Source organism: Xiphophorus hellerii, chromosome 20 (assembly GCF_003331165.1).
Source record: "Xiphophorus hellerii strain 12219 chromosome 20, Xiphophorus_hellerii-4.1, whole genome shotgun sequence".
NCBI lineage: Eukaryota > Metazoa > Chordata > Actinopteri > Cyprinodontiformes > Poeciliidae > Xiphophorus > Xiphophorus hellerii.
Window position 1 is genome coordinate 5,185,533 of NC_045691.1, and position 17,504 is coordinate 5,203,036.

Below are 17,504 nucleotides of genomic sequence, written 5' to 3' on the forward strand. Positions count from 1 at the left end.
GGTAGCTGCGCTCCAGCACCGGCGGCGATATTCAGGGAGGAGATGGCGGCCAGAGGGGGATTTCAGTCAACACCGACTGCTGGTGGCGGTGGAGCAATGGGACCTGGGCCACCGGTACCAGGCGCAGCGCCAGGTATGGGACCTGGGACTCCCTCTGGAAGAATGGGACCGACGTCAGGCGCACAGAACCACATGTACCGCTCTCCGATGCCCGGGCCTGGGTACCCGGTGAGTTATCGCTCCATCAGTCCGCTAGAACAAAGCCGCTCACCGTTGCTTTGTCACAAGTGGCTAACACTATCCTCAGAAACAGTTCAAAGCGAAGTTACCACTACCTAACAGATGGAGTCAGCCGATGACTTATTTTAATCACTCACTTTGAGTTATGGTCGGAGTTTCCAGTTTGAATTTGTTCCCCTGCAGTTTGCTAACATTAAAGTTAGCTCAGTCCCAACTGGCCTTTAGCTTAGCTTGCTAACGTTGCTAACTGCGCTTCGGTAATTTTTTTCCCCATTCTCGCTCAGTATTTTTCACAAAGGGACTCAAGCAATATAAAATTTGCCCTGAAAGTAAGTTTAGCGTTTTAACATCTTACTTTGATGAGGCGTGGCTGTGTGATACACAGAAGTTTTAAACTCAAAACTACTTTTGAGTTAAAAGCGTCCACTGAAATCAGGACTTTTACAAACCAGATTTCCGATAAGAAAAGTTCAGAAGAGGGTCAAACTAGTTGAGTATTTTCTGTTTTTGGTTGATATGGGATAAATTGACGATGCTCTCTGGGGAAAATTTTGTATACGTGGATGGGTTTTAGTCTTAGTGAGCTGTAAAATGTCTCTTCATCTTATTAGAAGTTTGTATGTAATTATATATCATCATCTCCCCTAAACATCTGCATCACTTTAAACTTGAAAATTAGTTTACTTTTTAACTTCTGCATATAATCATGAATGCGCAGTTAATCTGTACCATTAAAATAACATTTAATGGTTGATTAAGAAACATTGTTTTAATGAAATGGGTTGCCACTATCTACAACCATCTGGTATTTCCTCATTATCATTAATTCACCAGACATACTTGGAAACAAACAAACATTTGTTTATTTTGGACGTTTAGCAGTGCACACATTGTGTCAAAGGAATATTACATGTTCTGCCAGCCTATTATAATATAATCATTGCATTATGCGACATCTGTAGATGCATTACTATTTCATATGTGTATTCTAGCCATTATGTGCCCAAAACACATTTTTATAAAAGTTACCAACTGCAGTGTGAACCATTGTATGTCAATTTATTTCTCTTTGTAGCTAAGTATTTATAAAAGTTATGGTGTTAATAATTAAAATAAAATCTCAAGCAGAATTTAATTTAATATTGTGTTGAGAAAATGTTGTTTTACAGCCATTTTCTATGGTTCTGATGCCAGCGCTCCGAGGGATATGATTTTATTTTTAGTATCATAATGACATACCTTTACAGACCACAAGTAGATGATGGAATATTACTTTAAAACTTGCTGTTTGTTAAAGAAGAGACAAGATGTCCTAAGGCCTATGTGAATTGACACTGCGTTCACACAGAAGGTCGTGATCCTCTACTCTAATATTTGTATTTATTTATTTTTTTTTGCACATGCTACTAATAAAATGCAATTGTAATCAGACTTCTGTCTGAACAGTTCATAACCCATAGCGACCTGCATACGCAGATGCTTCCATCTGTCGATTAATGTTAAAGTTATTTAGCAATGGGAGCCAAAAAGATTGTCAAGATCATAACAAGACCATTATGGCTGTGGAGTCGGACCATGGGTGATGTGATTGTGATGCGATGCCTTCACTGACAAAGGCTTCTTTCATGAGTTTATAATTATAACTTTCAGCCACTTTTTACATCCAGATTTGCAGCATTCTTCTGGTGCAGAATTATGACGCGTCTCGCTTCAACGACGTTAAGATCTAATAAAATACGACATGACAGTTCAGACTTTGAATGCTTTGAAAACTATTGGATATGTCTCTGATTTAGTATCCTCTATGGAAGTGACACAAATCAGGTTATTTTTTTCGGTTGGAAAGAAATCACAGTTGCATATTGGCAAAATAAATTGTGCTTGAGGCAAATTTCACTGCATTTGCCTGCTGTTAGAACATCAGCATGGTGGTTCAACCACACCTGCATTTTAGCAAAGATGGCATTTCAGCTCTTCATATCTTGAAATATAAATTGGCATACAATGATTGCATTAACCTCACTGTAATTAAAGTATTTCATAAGTGTTTTGTCCAGCGTTAAACTTTACAATTACATACGGTTGGGTAAAAACTTATTTGTTACGAGGCCTGTTGCAATAAATTAATTAATTGCATGATAAATTGAAACAAGCTCAATAATTTCCTTTTTTGTGATTGATTGTATTTCTTCTTCTCTCTCTTTTTCTACCAAAAACTGAATGACAAAACCTTTCAGTCTCAACTAGCACTTTTCTTGAAAGACAGCTGTCTACAGAAACTTCATAGCTCATTTTATTTGTTGTTCTTGTATATTGATTTTGGAAATTTAAAATGTCTTCCAGTTAAAGTGTTAAATCATAACACTTAAAGCTTATTGATCTCTGAGAATGTGTTCTTTCATTATTATCAGCATTATATTCCTTGAAAATCTGCACAAAGGAATATTATTGTTTATCGTAATAACCTCTGGAATGATTGTCATTCCAGTCACTGTCCAGCAAAATCTATTGTATTAGAATTAATTGAAAATGACCTCCATATGAATATGACAGATCTACAAAACATAATCACTATTTTTAAAAGCTCAGTTGTATAACAGAAGAGTTGGCTGGTTTTCTTTTGTCTTATCACATTATCAGTCAGACTGAAACTGAGTAATGGCAGACATGTTTTCTGTAAGCTGATAATACATGTGTTGCTTAGTGATCGGCTGTACATGAGAGGTTAGTGTTTGTATTTTTTAATGTATGCCCTTCATCTTATCACTACACACAGCTTTAAATCATACCCTCATGGTCGCAGTGATTCATGGTTAGATAACTTCTTTTATATCTTCTAGATTATAGATTTTCCTTTTGCTAGTGGTATTGTGCCTTAATTCAAAGCCATAATGCTGCTTGATATGGTGCAAATAGTGATGATTGGGATGTTAAATCCCTTATTGGCGGTTTGCAGAATGCTGTCAGTGTGGAGCACAATTCAGAGAAAAGATGCTGCATCTCTCTCTTTTTTTTCCTCCGGTGTCCTTGGCTGCTTTCACTCACACAGGCAGCCTTTCACAACACAGTGGGGGGAAAAAAAGAGAGGATTCTTGTTCTGAATGCTTCACATCACTAGTTGTTCCCAGGCAATGCAAGGTCGTACTGATGCACAGTGTAAAAAGCACTAAATGAAAGCCATGCAGTCTCCCTCTGCCTACTCATAAGTGTTGTGTGGAAAAGGCAGAGCCTATATTGTTGAAGTCGGGCACTTTTCCTCCCTTCCAGCACGGCTTGAGGAAGGTGTGTTTTGCTCTCATCTGTCCCATTTGCTGGACTTACTGCTGGAGGAAAAGCTGCAGTCAGCATCTCGTGGTTTATCTTCTCTCTTCTGCACTCATGCAGTCAAACACAAGAAGTCGTCTGTTTGAGTTTCTAGCACATGGCTTGGTGAGTTGACTGAAGTTGTTACTCTGTATTTGCCTGTCAGGTCGGCATGGGAAGAATTTGCTTGTCTGGTGAAACCTACACACACCCAGTATGCTTCCTTAATGTTCACTACTACTTTTGGGTTTTACGAATTCTATAATATTTGCACTAATGTATAAACCTTGTAGGTATCTTTAAAGTTTATTGTGCATGCATTTATGTTGTTGCTATGTGAACAACTATGTACTTCATAACAGTGTTATTTAATAAAAGGAACTAATAGTGAAGCTAAATTGTCATTTTGACACTGGAAATATGCTTTGTGTTCTTTGCAGTCATAGCAGGAACTTTTGTATGGAAATTTTATTGGTTATTATTTGCAGACATAATAGTTTTTTTAATGGGAGAGTTATGCTGATGTACCAATATTTCCCTAAATACTCATTTATCCTTTTTGACTGAAGATGTAATATTTGGGATTAACATTTTGAAAATATGACTGCTGAATGTGCTAAAACCAAAACACCTAGATGCTGGAGTCCTAGCTAAAATGTTATGATTTTTTTAGGTGATAAATTTACATAATTAGATATTGAGGATTAAATTGGAGAAAACTGTTTATTATTTGTACTGGGAATACACAATATATGGGCTTTAACATTGGTTACGTTTGATGTTGCTAATACTCTAATGTCCATCTGTTTATCATAAGTAAAATGGGTTGATATTGATAACTAATGTTGTTTTCAATCTCACTGCCTTTGTGGTATTGTGTGGTCATGTGATAGTGTTGCAGTACAGAATTGTTGGGTTTTTAACTGAAACCAAGAATATCAGTGGAGTTGTGGGGTTTTTTTATGGTGTCAAATGAGTAGAGAAATGTGTATTATATCAGTAAATATCGGTTATCAGTCATAACAGCCTTGAAATGTTGTGCATAGTGGCACATAATAATATTGAATATCAATATTGAATCAAATGTTCATATTTACAGATCACTAATTTGTACTGTCATAACCAATTTTAAGGCCTGGAAATATTTTTTTTTATTGTACATGGGGTGCATCAATAACTTGGCTCCCATTTCCTTGATTTTGGTTGATTTGTAGATATTTTCCAGGCAAAAATATTGGATTTCAGCCAAAATCTGAATCAGTAGTCCACATGAAAAGAAACTTAATAAAAGAGCTTATTATTATAATTTGGTGTTTTTGTCTTTTTCATTGCTACATTTGCAAGGCTATTATTTACTGATTACTGTTGGTACTTCTATTAGTAGTTCCATTAAAATCAGCACATTTGCTTTAGTTATCACTTTGCTTAAGCAAACTAATACTGCAGTGATTCAAGCAATTATTCAACAATTATTTGCTCCTATTGTTTGCCAGCCTGCCAGTATTTAAGTAAAAGGGGAAACATGAAACATCTGTTGCAGTGTTTTAAAGATTTTAAAAGATTCTGAGTAAACAATGACAGGCTGGATTAAGCAGATGTTTGATGATGAGTAAAAGACTTGATATCACACACTTAACGTCTGTACCTGATGAGAGATTACAGACTGCATGATTTGTACAAGGAACTGAAACCAACAGAACACAAAACTATCGTTTGCTAAACTACTAACAATTTAGTAGTTTAGAAAACATTTTGCCAACTACTATTAAAAGAAGATGAAGAAATAAAAGGATGACAATTTTGCCTTTTAGTAGTACCTATATTCACTTTTTTTTTTTTTTTTTTACAAATTCTGTATTCAGAAAATTACATTTAAATACAAAAATGACTCGTGCATTTTAAATGATCTTTCAGTTTAGTGTTTATGTCTAAAAAGTTACAAAAACCTCAACACTATGCAGACGTTTTAAACTATCCTATATAACTGACTTGCTTCCTTCCTGTAAACTCTAAATATTGGGTTGATTTCCATTTAAATTTCAAACATTAATCTTAAAACCATTCATTTTCCTTCTTATAACAAGCTCCTGTGTGTTTACATTGATGTTGCCCACAGTGGGTTTACACTCTCCGCTTCTCGTCAGCTGTTGACAGCATGTGTTAGTTGGGTCGATAATTACTTCATATTTACCAACCGCATCCAGATTCAACTCAGAAACTTCAAACATGCTTGATTAACTGCGACTGAGATGAAGTTGAGTCTCTTCCCCTCGCACCACTTAAAGATTTAAATCTTTCCTTTTGTCACAGTGTCAGATTTTTATGCCAACTAGCCATGGCAGACTGGTGCTTTCTTTACCCAACTGAAAATTGTGGCTAAAATCTAAGGGAAGAAAAATGTGTCCTCAGCTTAACTGGATGTTTCCTTTACTGCCAAGAGACTTTACATCTCAAAAGAATAGATTACAAGGTTTTGTAAATCCTGTATCTCCAATTAAATCACTGCATTAAAATGTTTTTTTTGTCACATTTGGTGAGAACCTCACATCTACAACACTTTGCAAAAATGGAGACTGTTTTTCTAGCAGCCTGGGTATGAAAATAAAAGTAAGAAATACAACAGGAGTTAATGTTTAACACCTGAAAACCTTCTTTTCATTCATTATTTCTGGTGAAATTCAGCAACATTTTTTAACGATCTGCTTTGTGTTTTGTCTGCAGAGACCGGGCATGCCCCCATCCAGCCGTATGACCCCGCAAGGCCCCGCCATGGGCCCACCGGGTTACGGCAGCAGCCCCGTGTCTCGCCCTGGGATGCCCGGCGTGATGGACCCGTCCCGGAAAAGACCCGCTCCTCAGCAGATCCAGCAGGTTCAGCAACAGCAGAACCGCAACCAGCAGTGAGTTCCTCAGCTTTCTCGATTGAGCCGTGCAGGAAGCAAAAAGATCGATGCCTAGAGCTGGAGTTTAATTATCTCCATTATAGCATTAATACTTAAAAATGTTTTAAATTTTACCAGCAGGGCAGATATCTGTTTATACAAACAATCATTGTTTCTCACAATGACTTATTCAACAAGAATGAAAAACTATTATAAAATGAAGTAAAAAACAAACTTTTAAAAATGTTATTTGATGGGTGAACAGAAAATCTTCCTCTGATGAAACTCTGTGTTAAACTGTTCGTCAGTTATGCTAAGCAGTTTTTGTTTGTTGAGTTGTTTAGACCACACCTGATAGCCGGTGATCAATTCCAAAGCTAATGATCAAATTGCACATTGGTCCAACCATTGAGATTTTATATAACACACCTCGAAGTTTATTTTTAGTCAGTAAGCCTAGATGAAGTGGCTTTGTTTAAATTGGAAGGCAGATGGAAAATGTTTGTCTTTCATGTATATGTTTAATTTAGTACGTTTGCAGCTGCAGGATTTAAATGGCTGCAGCAGTTTTGATTCAATTCCAGTCTAAATAAGGAATTTAATTATGGTGGTAATGCTTGGACTCTTTTCTCTGTGTGTGTGTGTGGGTTCTTTATGGTCTCTTTATGATGAGAGATCTCAGATTAAAGCGAACTTACACTCATGTCCATTTTTTTTATTTGCTTTTTACAGCACAAAGAAGAAGAAGATGGCTGATAAAATTCTACCTCAGAGGGTGAGTATTTACTTTGTGGAAATTAAATGAATTATGAACTTTTCCAACTAAACTCTTATTTGCCCTACTGCTGTTTTGAAAAGGTATAGTTATAATGTAGGTCAGTACAGTTGATATAACATGGTTAAGATTTTTGACAGTACCATTTAAACATGATGGTGTACCGCAAAAAATGCTAGTTTATTTTTTTGTATATCCGTTTTTGCAATATTCGCTCAGTTGAAAAGGGTACATCTTAATATAACAACAAAAAAATGCTTCAAATTTTATTTAAAGCTTTCGACTTGATGCTTTACTAGGCCTGGTTTGTCATCCACTGTTCTGTACTTCTGTTCACTTTGAAAATTGTAGTTGTTGTGACATGGTTTGTCTGTAATTCCAGTTTTGGTTCTCCTGAGCAGAAAATTTTCTGTCTTTTTCTTAGCTTCTTAAAATGGATATATCATACTTTTATATTCTTCATTTTTCCATGTAATTCATAAAGTTGTTGTCAACATAAAGTGGGACTGCAATGCTTTGGCATCAATCATTATTGAAGCTGCACAGGCTGTTCTGAGGCTCATCTAAGAGCAACTCCTGCTGGTGCTGTCTTTTTAAATACACCCCATTCTACCATTTCTGTAGTTTGATTCATGTCTAAAATAAAGTATATTGTCGTTTTAGCATTATTTGCGTCTTGCCGCTTTGCTGCATCCGTCGTTTCCATAGACAGAAGGAACTGACCTGCTTAAACAGAAGTCTTTCAGCAAATCCTTCTTAATACCAATGGAGGCTGAAACACTCATCCTTGAAGTGCTTCATGCAAACAAAGAGAACTTCAGAAAATGTAACTAGGAATAAAGAAAATTGAACAATATGGCCCAAATAGAATATAAATATCTACGCAGTTCGTGGGAGAGACTCTGTTGAACCTTTCTGCACTCCTAGAGACTCCAAGTACACAACAAAATGTATTTAAGCAATTTTAAAAAGTCGATTTTTGCATGATGTGCTCCCTTTAGGCTTGAAGTGTCATCCTTGTTTGTTTGGTTCCTAGATCAGAGAGCTGGTCCCAGAGTCTCAGGCTTACATGGATCTTCTGGCTTTTGAGAGGAAGCTGGATCAGACCATCATGCGCAAACGGCTCGACATTCAGGAGGCCCTAAAAAGGCCTATAAAGGTATTTAGTCTATAGCCTTCTAACTAATCAGTTATTATTCAGTAAAATGCTTTGGCTTTCAAGTTGTTTTCACAATACTGTTTATGCTCATGTGGGTTTATTTTATGATGATCTCCTTGTGGAAGCTCTTTGGATATCATGTTTATATAAAGAAAGTGTTGGTGCCATTGTAAGGCTGTCAAACCTGTCTTACAAATATTGCTCATACACTGACTGTCCTTCCTGTGTTTACTTTCTGTAAAGCGTTACACACTTTGTTTTTAATCAAGCTGATTGTTTATGTAATTACAAAAACATAAAGTGAATGTTTTCTTGCATGGTTCTACAGCAAAAGAGAAAGCTCCGGATCTTTATATCCAACACCTTCAATCCTGCGAAGCCTGATGCTGAGGATGGAGAAGGCACAGTTGCATCATGGGAGCTGCGTGTTGAAGGGCGACTATTAGAAGATGTAAACTGTTACACTAATATACACTTGAATTTTGATTTTATACAATTCAATTCTCTTTAAAACAAATGTGTAAATTGCTGTTTCAACCTGTTTGCAGACTGCTGTGTCCAAGTATGAAGCTACCAAACAAAAAAGAAAGTTCTCCTCCTTCTTTAAGTCACTTGTGATCGAATTGGATAAAGACCTGTATGGACCGGATAATCACCTTGTGGAAGTACGACAGGATTCCTTCATTTACTGATCTGCTTGTGTCTTTGTCTTTTTTTTGTTTGTTTTATTCTTCCATATGATTGTTTTTAGAAAAGTAGATTATATGATTGTGAAATCAAGTGTTTTCAGGGTATTCACACATCCTTAAAAAGTTAATTTATCTAAAATGTACTTTAGACAAATGATTTAATTTAAAATGTCTTAAATTAAATTCCCAGGTCTTAACTATTTAATCTCATACATTCTATGTATTTTTTTTTTCCTGGGATTTTTTTTGTCAGGCAAAAATTTGAGTCGCACTCAGACATCTTCATCGCATTTATGACTTGAGATGGCTGAAGCTACTGCTAACTAATTGCCAATATAGCCTTTCTTGCTAAGTAGCTAGCATTTTTGCATGAGTGCAAGTTTATCGCCATTTGCCTGGAAATGTAGGTGTTAAATGTTAAATGTTTCTGTGGAAATGTAGGTCTAAATTCCATCCATAATGCACTTAAAAAGTTTGTGAAACATACAGAAATTCTGGTCTTGCTACAGTAGGAATTGAATTATGTTAAATATAAGATATCCTAAAATGGTGTGTGCATTATCTTAGTGGCACAGGACAGCCACTACCCAGGAGACGGATGGTTTCCAGGTGAAGAGGCCCGGTGATGTGGGAGTTCGCTGCACCGTCCTGCTCATGCTGGATTACCAGGTGTGTTTTTGTTTTTGTCTGGAGTTATTTAAAGACCGGTCCATTTTGCTTTAAATGACCTTGTGTTTGATCATTGTTTCAGCCCCCCCAGTTCAAGCTGGACCCCCGACTGGCCCGTATGTTGGGTATCCACACTCAGACCAGACCTGTCATCATCCAGGCTTTGTGGCAGTACGTCAAAACACACAAACTCCAAGATCCGCATGAGCGCGAGTTCATCAACTGTGACAAATACCTCCAGCAAGTGAGTAGATAACTTCTGCATTTATTGTCCTACTTAGCACTGATTTTAATATGTCCAATAAAACCTGTGTGATCATGATGCTGATGTGTCGGAGTGGATCTGGTTCTTGTCTCTTCGCTGTTTACAGTCTGACTCTCTTTCTCTGTGTCCTTGTACGGCTGTAGTTTTGTTGGTGTCCTTCTGGTTTCCCAGGAATTTCGGCACAAGTTCTTTGCCAAGATAAACAACCTAAAAAGGATTTATTTTACTATCCATGTGTGAAATGTATGATGTTTATATAGAATATGCTTTCATTTGTTTCAACTACAACAATGGAGCTTAGAGATGTTGAAAAGAGCACAGAAATATTTAGAACTCTCATTCCTTTTTAAGAAACAGCAGCAGGGATTACAAGTTTGCCATTATAGATAAAACTTACAGAATATTCTTGATGTAAACAAATATTTTGCTTCGTGTCTGTTGCTTAGTCAATGCTTGATTCAGCCAAACAGCTGTTGGAATCTGAAACTTGTGAATACTTTGAAATAACTGGAGTTTTTTTTCCCTCTTTAGATTTTTGAAACTCAGCGAATGAAGTTTTCCGAAATCCCACAGCGCCTGCATGCTCTGCTGATGCCTCCAGAACCAATCATCATCAACCATGTGATCAGGTAAGGCTATGAATACAAGAGGCAGAAGTTCCATGTGAATTTAATGTGTTTTAATGGATTTAAACAATGCCTGTTAAGTTTATGCAGACTTAATTTAAAAAGCCTGGCACTATTTACTGTAGTTATGTCTTAGGTCAATAGTTTAGTGCCACATATTTTTATTCATAAAAATGTCACATATCCTAAACAATATTAGGACAACACCAATACTCGACATACATGTTAAATGTGATATTTTTTGTGATTTCCTGTCTTTTTTATATCACTTGATTTCTGCATGAGTTTCAGCATTTCTGTGTAAGTTTTGTCTATGAAGGACAGTTTGAGTTAACCGTCGGACAAATATATCACAGGCATGCACAGCATGAAATCATGGGCCTTGAAGTACAATCGCTGACCACAATTACATCCAAACAGTCGTTTGCAACTGTTATTGTGTAAATATTGATGCTGCGCTGACAACCATGTTTGAGTTTATTGTGCAGAAGTAAGCTCAGATGTTTTCTGAAGTTATTTGAATTGGTTTGTCTTGTTAAACACATTTAAAAACATTTTCCAAACAAAATGGCAAATCAAAGTAAGAAGGATTGGAAGAAAATCTTTTTTTTTTTGCAAATACTGGTTGGAAAGGGTGAAATCCAGAGTTGATGGGGAATATTTCTCATCAGTGTGGATCCCAATGATCAAAAGAAGACTGCTTGCTATGACATTGATGTGGAGGTGGATGACACGCTGAAGACACAGATGAACTCATTCCTGCTCTCCACAGCAAGTCAGCAGGAAATAGCAGGATTGGATAACAAGGTAAGAACCTCGACCCGAGAGTCTAGCAGCTTTCTGAGGCAATTCCTAGTTTATACTCTGTCTGGGTGTTTTCTGAAGGAATTGTGCGGAAGTATTTTCATGTTTTTACAGATAATATCAAATAGTATTTAGGGTTTTAGTCAGTTTTGAACTCCACTGAGCATTTATTTTTTAAGATTCAGATTTAAGATTCCTCTTTGTTTGTTTTTTTTTTATTATTCCTAAGGCAGATTTAAGTTCATTTAATTCAAAGAAAACAAGTGAAATTAGAGTTACACCAATTAATCAGCCCTGATTTTCTTAATTTTGGGCAATTGGCGAATACTTGCATGTGAAACTGATGTTATCCATTAAACTAATTTACATTTTAACAGCTATTTTCTTATTGCACTACAAGAAAACCTAAAAGTCAGGACACGTTATTGGTGATTTTTAAGATTGTCCTCACCTGACCTCAAACCTCGTGATTCTGAAAAGCAAAATGCTGCTGTGCAGTTAATTTTTGGTGAGAGGCTTTGTTTTTAAGATGAGAAAAATTGGAGGAACTGAATGTATTTTTTAGTTATTTTAGTAGTTTGAACTTTAAGGAAAAGCTCTAAACTTTTCATTTATATTTGAGAACACTACCTCATGTGCAGGTAAGACAGGTTTGCATTGTAGTAAAATAAGACCAAAACATTAACCTTCTGACACCTGACAGTGTTTAAAAAGTAAAATTACTATCGACCAAACAAGGATATTTTAAAGATCTGTGATAGTCCAGAAAACAGCAGTCGGTGCACCAGTAAATGAAACCTTTTTTCGTTTACTTTTTTTTACCTTGTTGTCAAACAAGTTTTCATTTACCTGAACCATCTCTGCACATTTGCATGTGCAATTTTTACATGAAGGAATTGTGAAAATTGCTATTCCTCCTGCCTGACTTCCTGCTAGCAGTCATTACCTTGACAGTGAGGCCTGTAATCACACTGATGAGGCCTAAAGCTGTCCTGCTGAAGGACGTCCCCCTGGCCAGTCTTTGTTCTGAGACAGCTTAATGATGTAAATATACAGGAAAGTCTTTTACTATTTAAGGGCTTCGCCACTGATTTTCTTAAGTTACTTTGACTTTGGTGAGGATTGCTTATTCCTGTGGGACTCAGCCTTTTTTTGCCCAAAATTTAACAACCTTCCCAAGGCTTTTATCTGTATCTGTTGGCATGTTGCCATCACCTACAGGCCACAGGAACAGTTCAGGACCGTCAGTAGGAGCTTTTCTCACGTTACAGGAAACAAATCAAAATGTTCAGTCCTACTAACTTGTGCGGAATCCCTTAAAAATGTAAGGTTCTGTTTATGTTATATTTTAAGCTTGTATCTAAAGGTGCATTACAGATTAAAATAGTGACAACAACCACTCTGAGATTTATCAGCCTTCCTACCTCATAAAAAAGCCCAGAACATTTTGGAGACACCTCTTCAAGGGTTTTCCTGATGCAGCGTTTTTGGATGAGTAAATTATTAAAGCAGCCCTTGTTCTCAGATAATCAGTGCTTCTGATATTCTGTTTGATTAGCGCTGATCAAATATGTACATTTATGATTACTTTAAAGAGATGAATGAACCCTCCCCTGTCAAATTTTCCTCAGATCCATGAAACTATTGAGACCATCAACCAGCTGAAAACCCAGAGGGAGTTCATGTTGAGTTTTGCCAGGGATCCTCAGGGCTTTATCAACGACTGGCTTCAGTCCCAGTGCAGGGACTTCAAGGTGAGTTTGTGTGTCATGACCTCAGACTGGCCCGCTTATCTGTGCTTCAATGTTACAGCGAATACCGCGCAAGTTTAGCTACAGAAATCCTCCCTCGACTCTCTTCGGTTATTTTCCACGGAGGATATGGCACATGATTGAATTCAGAAAAATATTTCTCTCTTCTGATGTTCTGAAGCATAGATATTGGTTATAATGTCAGGTTTTCAGATGAGTCCAAGCTGAGTAAGCCCTTCTGTGTGATTGTGCTATTCAGAATAAATTCCCTAAGGGCTCAAAAAGATGAAAACGCAGCACTGCCTGTTTCTGCACACAGGATGCATCACAAAAGTAAATTGGCATGACTCATTGTTTTTCACCAATTACTGACTTTTTTTTTTTTTTTGACAGAACATATTTTTGTATTTAGATGTCTTCAAATAACATTTATGTCTGTATGAAAATATTCCATTTTTATTTTGTTTTTTTTTCTAGACAGATTTGAGATTTGTCTTCAGATGAAATCAGTGTAGCTTTAAAAAAAGCAAAACCTGCTCAGGAGGGTTCAGAGGCCAAACACCATGAACATTTATCGTCTCTTTACATGCAGCATCCCAGAAATAAATTACGACCAGTTTCTAGTAACTGGAACATTGATCAATATATTTGATGCTGAGTTGCTTGATAATTTTGATGATGGTATTTTACATAATCTAATTTGTAGATTATGTAAACATCATGCAATCACTAGTGGGGTGACTGTATGATGTTTATATGGTGTAAAGCAATTTAAACTGCCTTGTTGCTGAAATGTGATGTATCAATAATCTTGATTTGACTCGTATGGGAGAGAACAAAAAGTGAATGGTTGCAGCACAGGAGGGTAATGCCGATTTAAAATAATATGAAACCAGTCCTTCTAACGGAGACCATGTGCTTTTCATCAGCTGCAGTTCCTGTTGAGACAGAATCCTATTTAGTTATATAAATATATAATTTAGAATTTTGTCATTTCCAGACCATTACAGATGTTGTGGGAAACCCAGAAGAGGAGCGGAGAGCAGAGTTTTACTATCAGCCGTGGGCTCAGGAGGCCGTGTGTCGCTACTTCTACTCCAAAGTAATGTTTGAACAAATTTATTTAGTTTTAGTCTTTATTTCCTTCTACACTGACCCAAAATGCTTTAATGCATTCTTTCTGGTGACTTTTTTTTTCTGGATTTAAAAACTTCTTTCAGGTCCAGCAGAGGCGGCAGGAGCTGGAACAGGCGCTTGGAATCAGGAACACTTGAAGAGGTTTTTCCCCACGAAACATCCCGTCAGAATGGAGATGGGCCAAGTTGTGCTGTTGGAGTTGATTAGTGTGTGTGTGGGTGTGTGTGTAGGCGTGCGTGTGTGTGTGTGTGTTCAAACTGAAGTCTGCAAATTTTTCGTTAAGACTCTGAAAGAATGGATGTCAAACGACTTTACTGTTAAATATGATGTTACTTTTTCTTTTTTTTCATGCAGATTAACAATTAGGTTAGTTTCTGCTTTAGGTTTTATGTAAAGTTTTTTTTTCCTACCACATTTCTCTGAGCACAGGTTTATTTTTCTGCTGCTTGGTTAGCTTTATCACATTCCTTTTGTATTTGGTACACTGACACAAACCCAGAGAGATGTTGGATTGTTCTTGGAAATTTTAAATGTAATATTTCCCGGGAAAAAATGTTGCGCCCGCTTTTGCGCCTTTGTTCTGTTGTATTGAGACTAAAAATGACCTTTTGCGCTCCTGACCAGCCTTCAGGTTTTCACCCCTGGAGGTAAATATTGATCGTGACTGTTTGTGATCAGTTGGGCTTCTTTGCTGCATATTGACCGTTTGTGTGTCACTTGGATTTTAGCTGTGTTGGTTTGTTTTGACAGCGCCACAGTCGGTGTGTGAGGCATTTTACTGGCTCAGTGAATCGTGGAGAGAACACTGTTGCATTACGACGGTTCTCTTTCTTTCTTTCTTTTTTTTTTAATGTTTCCTTTTAATATGAAGTTTAGTAATTTTTTTTGCTATTAGTGATCCTTGTTTTAAAAATATGTATTACATCCATACTTGTCTTGTTAGATAGTACAGATAATCATGAAAGTAGCTAGTATGGGTACCTCTAGTCTATTTAGTTTTGTAAATACTGAGCAAAAATAAAAACTTCAGATGGATATGAAGTTAACCTCTATCTTTGTCTTAAGTTTTTGTCTACTCTGATTGTTGCCACAGTATTTATATTAATTGACTAGACTGACAGAGCAGTTATTTGGCTCTTTGTTGCTCAAATTCACTGAACCACCTCTCTTAACGGCAACATGCTTTCAAAATTATGTTGCCTGTCAAATTAACTTCACATATTTCACTAATATAAAGAGACAGGTGACTGAGGCCGATAAGACGCACTCTAGTTTCTTCCTGCAAATCGGGTTGTTTCCCCGTCGCAGGTTAAGAGTGTTGGGAACAAATTTGACTTGAGAGTTTTATTAATTCAAAGAATACACTAATGTGGGTTTGGGGCAGTGTGTGAGTTGGCCTCTGAGATGTAAAAACACTGAGTGGACAGTAGAGCTGTGTGAATCTGCAAACTTTTTTTCATGGACCAAACCTATTTTCTGTATGTTACTGTTATAATAAAGGATATGTAAAAAGTATTTGTCTCCTCTTGTTTTAAATAAGTCAAAATGTAATCACAATAAGATGTTTTAAGCTGACCTTCAATTTAAATATCTGCTAATAATTCACTTTGATTTTAGTTTGACCATCAGTTCAAATAAAAAAAATTTTCTTCTTTTTTGGACTTTCAATGGATCTTAATAAATAGAAATATCCTTTATTGTCCCACAGTGGTGGGATGCTATATGGTCAAATACTATGATTTAGTTCATAGTGGAAATAAGCTGATATTTGGCTAACTGTATGACTTTAATTCACGCTAAGCATGGCTGATAGAAAATTGACCTTTAAATTTGATCAGTTATATCTTTGTCACATTCTATTTGTAGAAACATGACGGAGTGGGCGCTCTTGGCAACAAACTGTCATAAATTTCTGTGGTAACCATGTCAACAAGAATTTAGGCAGTAGAAAGTAAAATTACTCGGAACAAAGTAAAAGTATCCGAAAGCTGGAAAACTTTAGTTCCTTTGGAAGAGACGTGTTTTTTCTTTGGTTGATGAGATGTATAGCTGCGTATTTAATCTTTGAGTGTCGCATTAAGATTTATGTATGAGCTGCTAATGCATTTTGTTCAGGTACTAAAACTTCTTGTTCTAATTAACACTCATCCTAAAGGCCCCAACATACTCGGACGTCCTGTCCGCGGACAGTTGGCTCTTCATACTTCGTACTGATTACCTAAATTTCTCTCGTGACAAATTCCTTTATTTCACACAATAATAATGACAACTAGCAAGTCTGATGAACTATCTGGGCGCCTCGCTCTGTTTCTCCTCCATCTGGGAGGCTTTAACTCATCTCTCAGTGCGGGACAGAGAATGGCAGTCACATGTCGGTTCATCCGGGAAGGACTGAACCGCTGCCCGGACCCAGCGCAGCCTCCTACTGCGGGCAGAGGAGCAGCAGGAGGCTGCGCTGGCTTCAGCTGTAATCAGGATCCATTCAATAAACTTTGTTATGTCCCGAAAGCACAATTGTGATCGGTGTAATAATTTGTGCAGCAATCGAAAATGAGCACATACCCGATCATCATTTCCTAAAAAAAAAAAAAAGTCAGACTCAACTTTTCGGACCAGCTCTCTGCTGATAAAGAAGTCTGGGATGATGTCTTGTTTTTTGTTCTTATCATTCTGCATAATTCACCATGCCAATGTTTGCGTGAATATATAAAACCTGTTGCTGTTAAGCATTTTCGCTTACGTGTCTATCACGTCCCCGTGACAACTTTATGGTGACTGTTATGTTGCTGTCAAATTTGAAACAATATGAACTCATAAAACCCTTATTCTCAACCTTATCAGCCCGGTGTCACATGAAAACCAGTTCGATGTGAACACTGTTTCCATCGGGTAGTTTACTGTGCGACACCGAGTACCGTACGCTGTCATAAAAATCTATCCTTGCGCGGACATGGACAGATTTGTATCCATGGATACAAATGTATCCATGTCTTTCCATGGATACCAATCTGTTGTATACAAGTTACCAAAAAATCAATTTATAAAAAACATATTCACTTAAGAGAAGCAAGCCTTGTGTGGATACCTTTTAATAATTGCTTGCTGGCTATCTAGCTACATATAGTCACGTTGTGACTACTATATGTAATAGTCACATATGTATATATGTACATATACACTGTATGTATAAAGTGACTATATGTA

At 36.9% G+C, this 17,504-nt stretch overlaps 1 protein-coding gene across 1 annotated transcript; it reads left to right on the forward strand.

Annotated features, from left to right (window-relative positions):
• smarcd1 (SWI/SNF related BAF chromatin remodeling complex subunit D1) lies at nucleotides 1-15,815 on the forward strand. The gene is made up of 13 exons (XM_032550048.1): nucleotides 1-228; nucleotides 6,265-6,443; nucleotides 7,158-7,200; nucleotides 8,237-8,359; nucleotides 8,688-8,810; nucleotides 8,908-9,024; nucleotides 9,616-9,717; nucleotides 9,800-9,961; nucleotides 10,514-10,611; nucleotides 11,280-11,415; nucleotides 13,044-13,166; nucleotides 14,164-14,265; nucleotides 14,384-15,815. The coding sequence occupies exons 1-13, from the start codon at nucleotides 43-45 to the stop codon at nucleotides 14,435-14,437; spliced, it is 1,548 nt and encodes a 515-aa protein (XP_032405939.1). The 5' UTR covers nucleotides 1-42; the 3' UTR covers nucleotides 14,438-15,815.
• The last annotated feature ends 1,689 nt before the right edge of the window (nucleotides 15,816-17,504 follow it).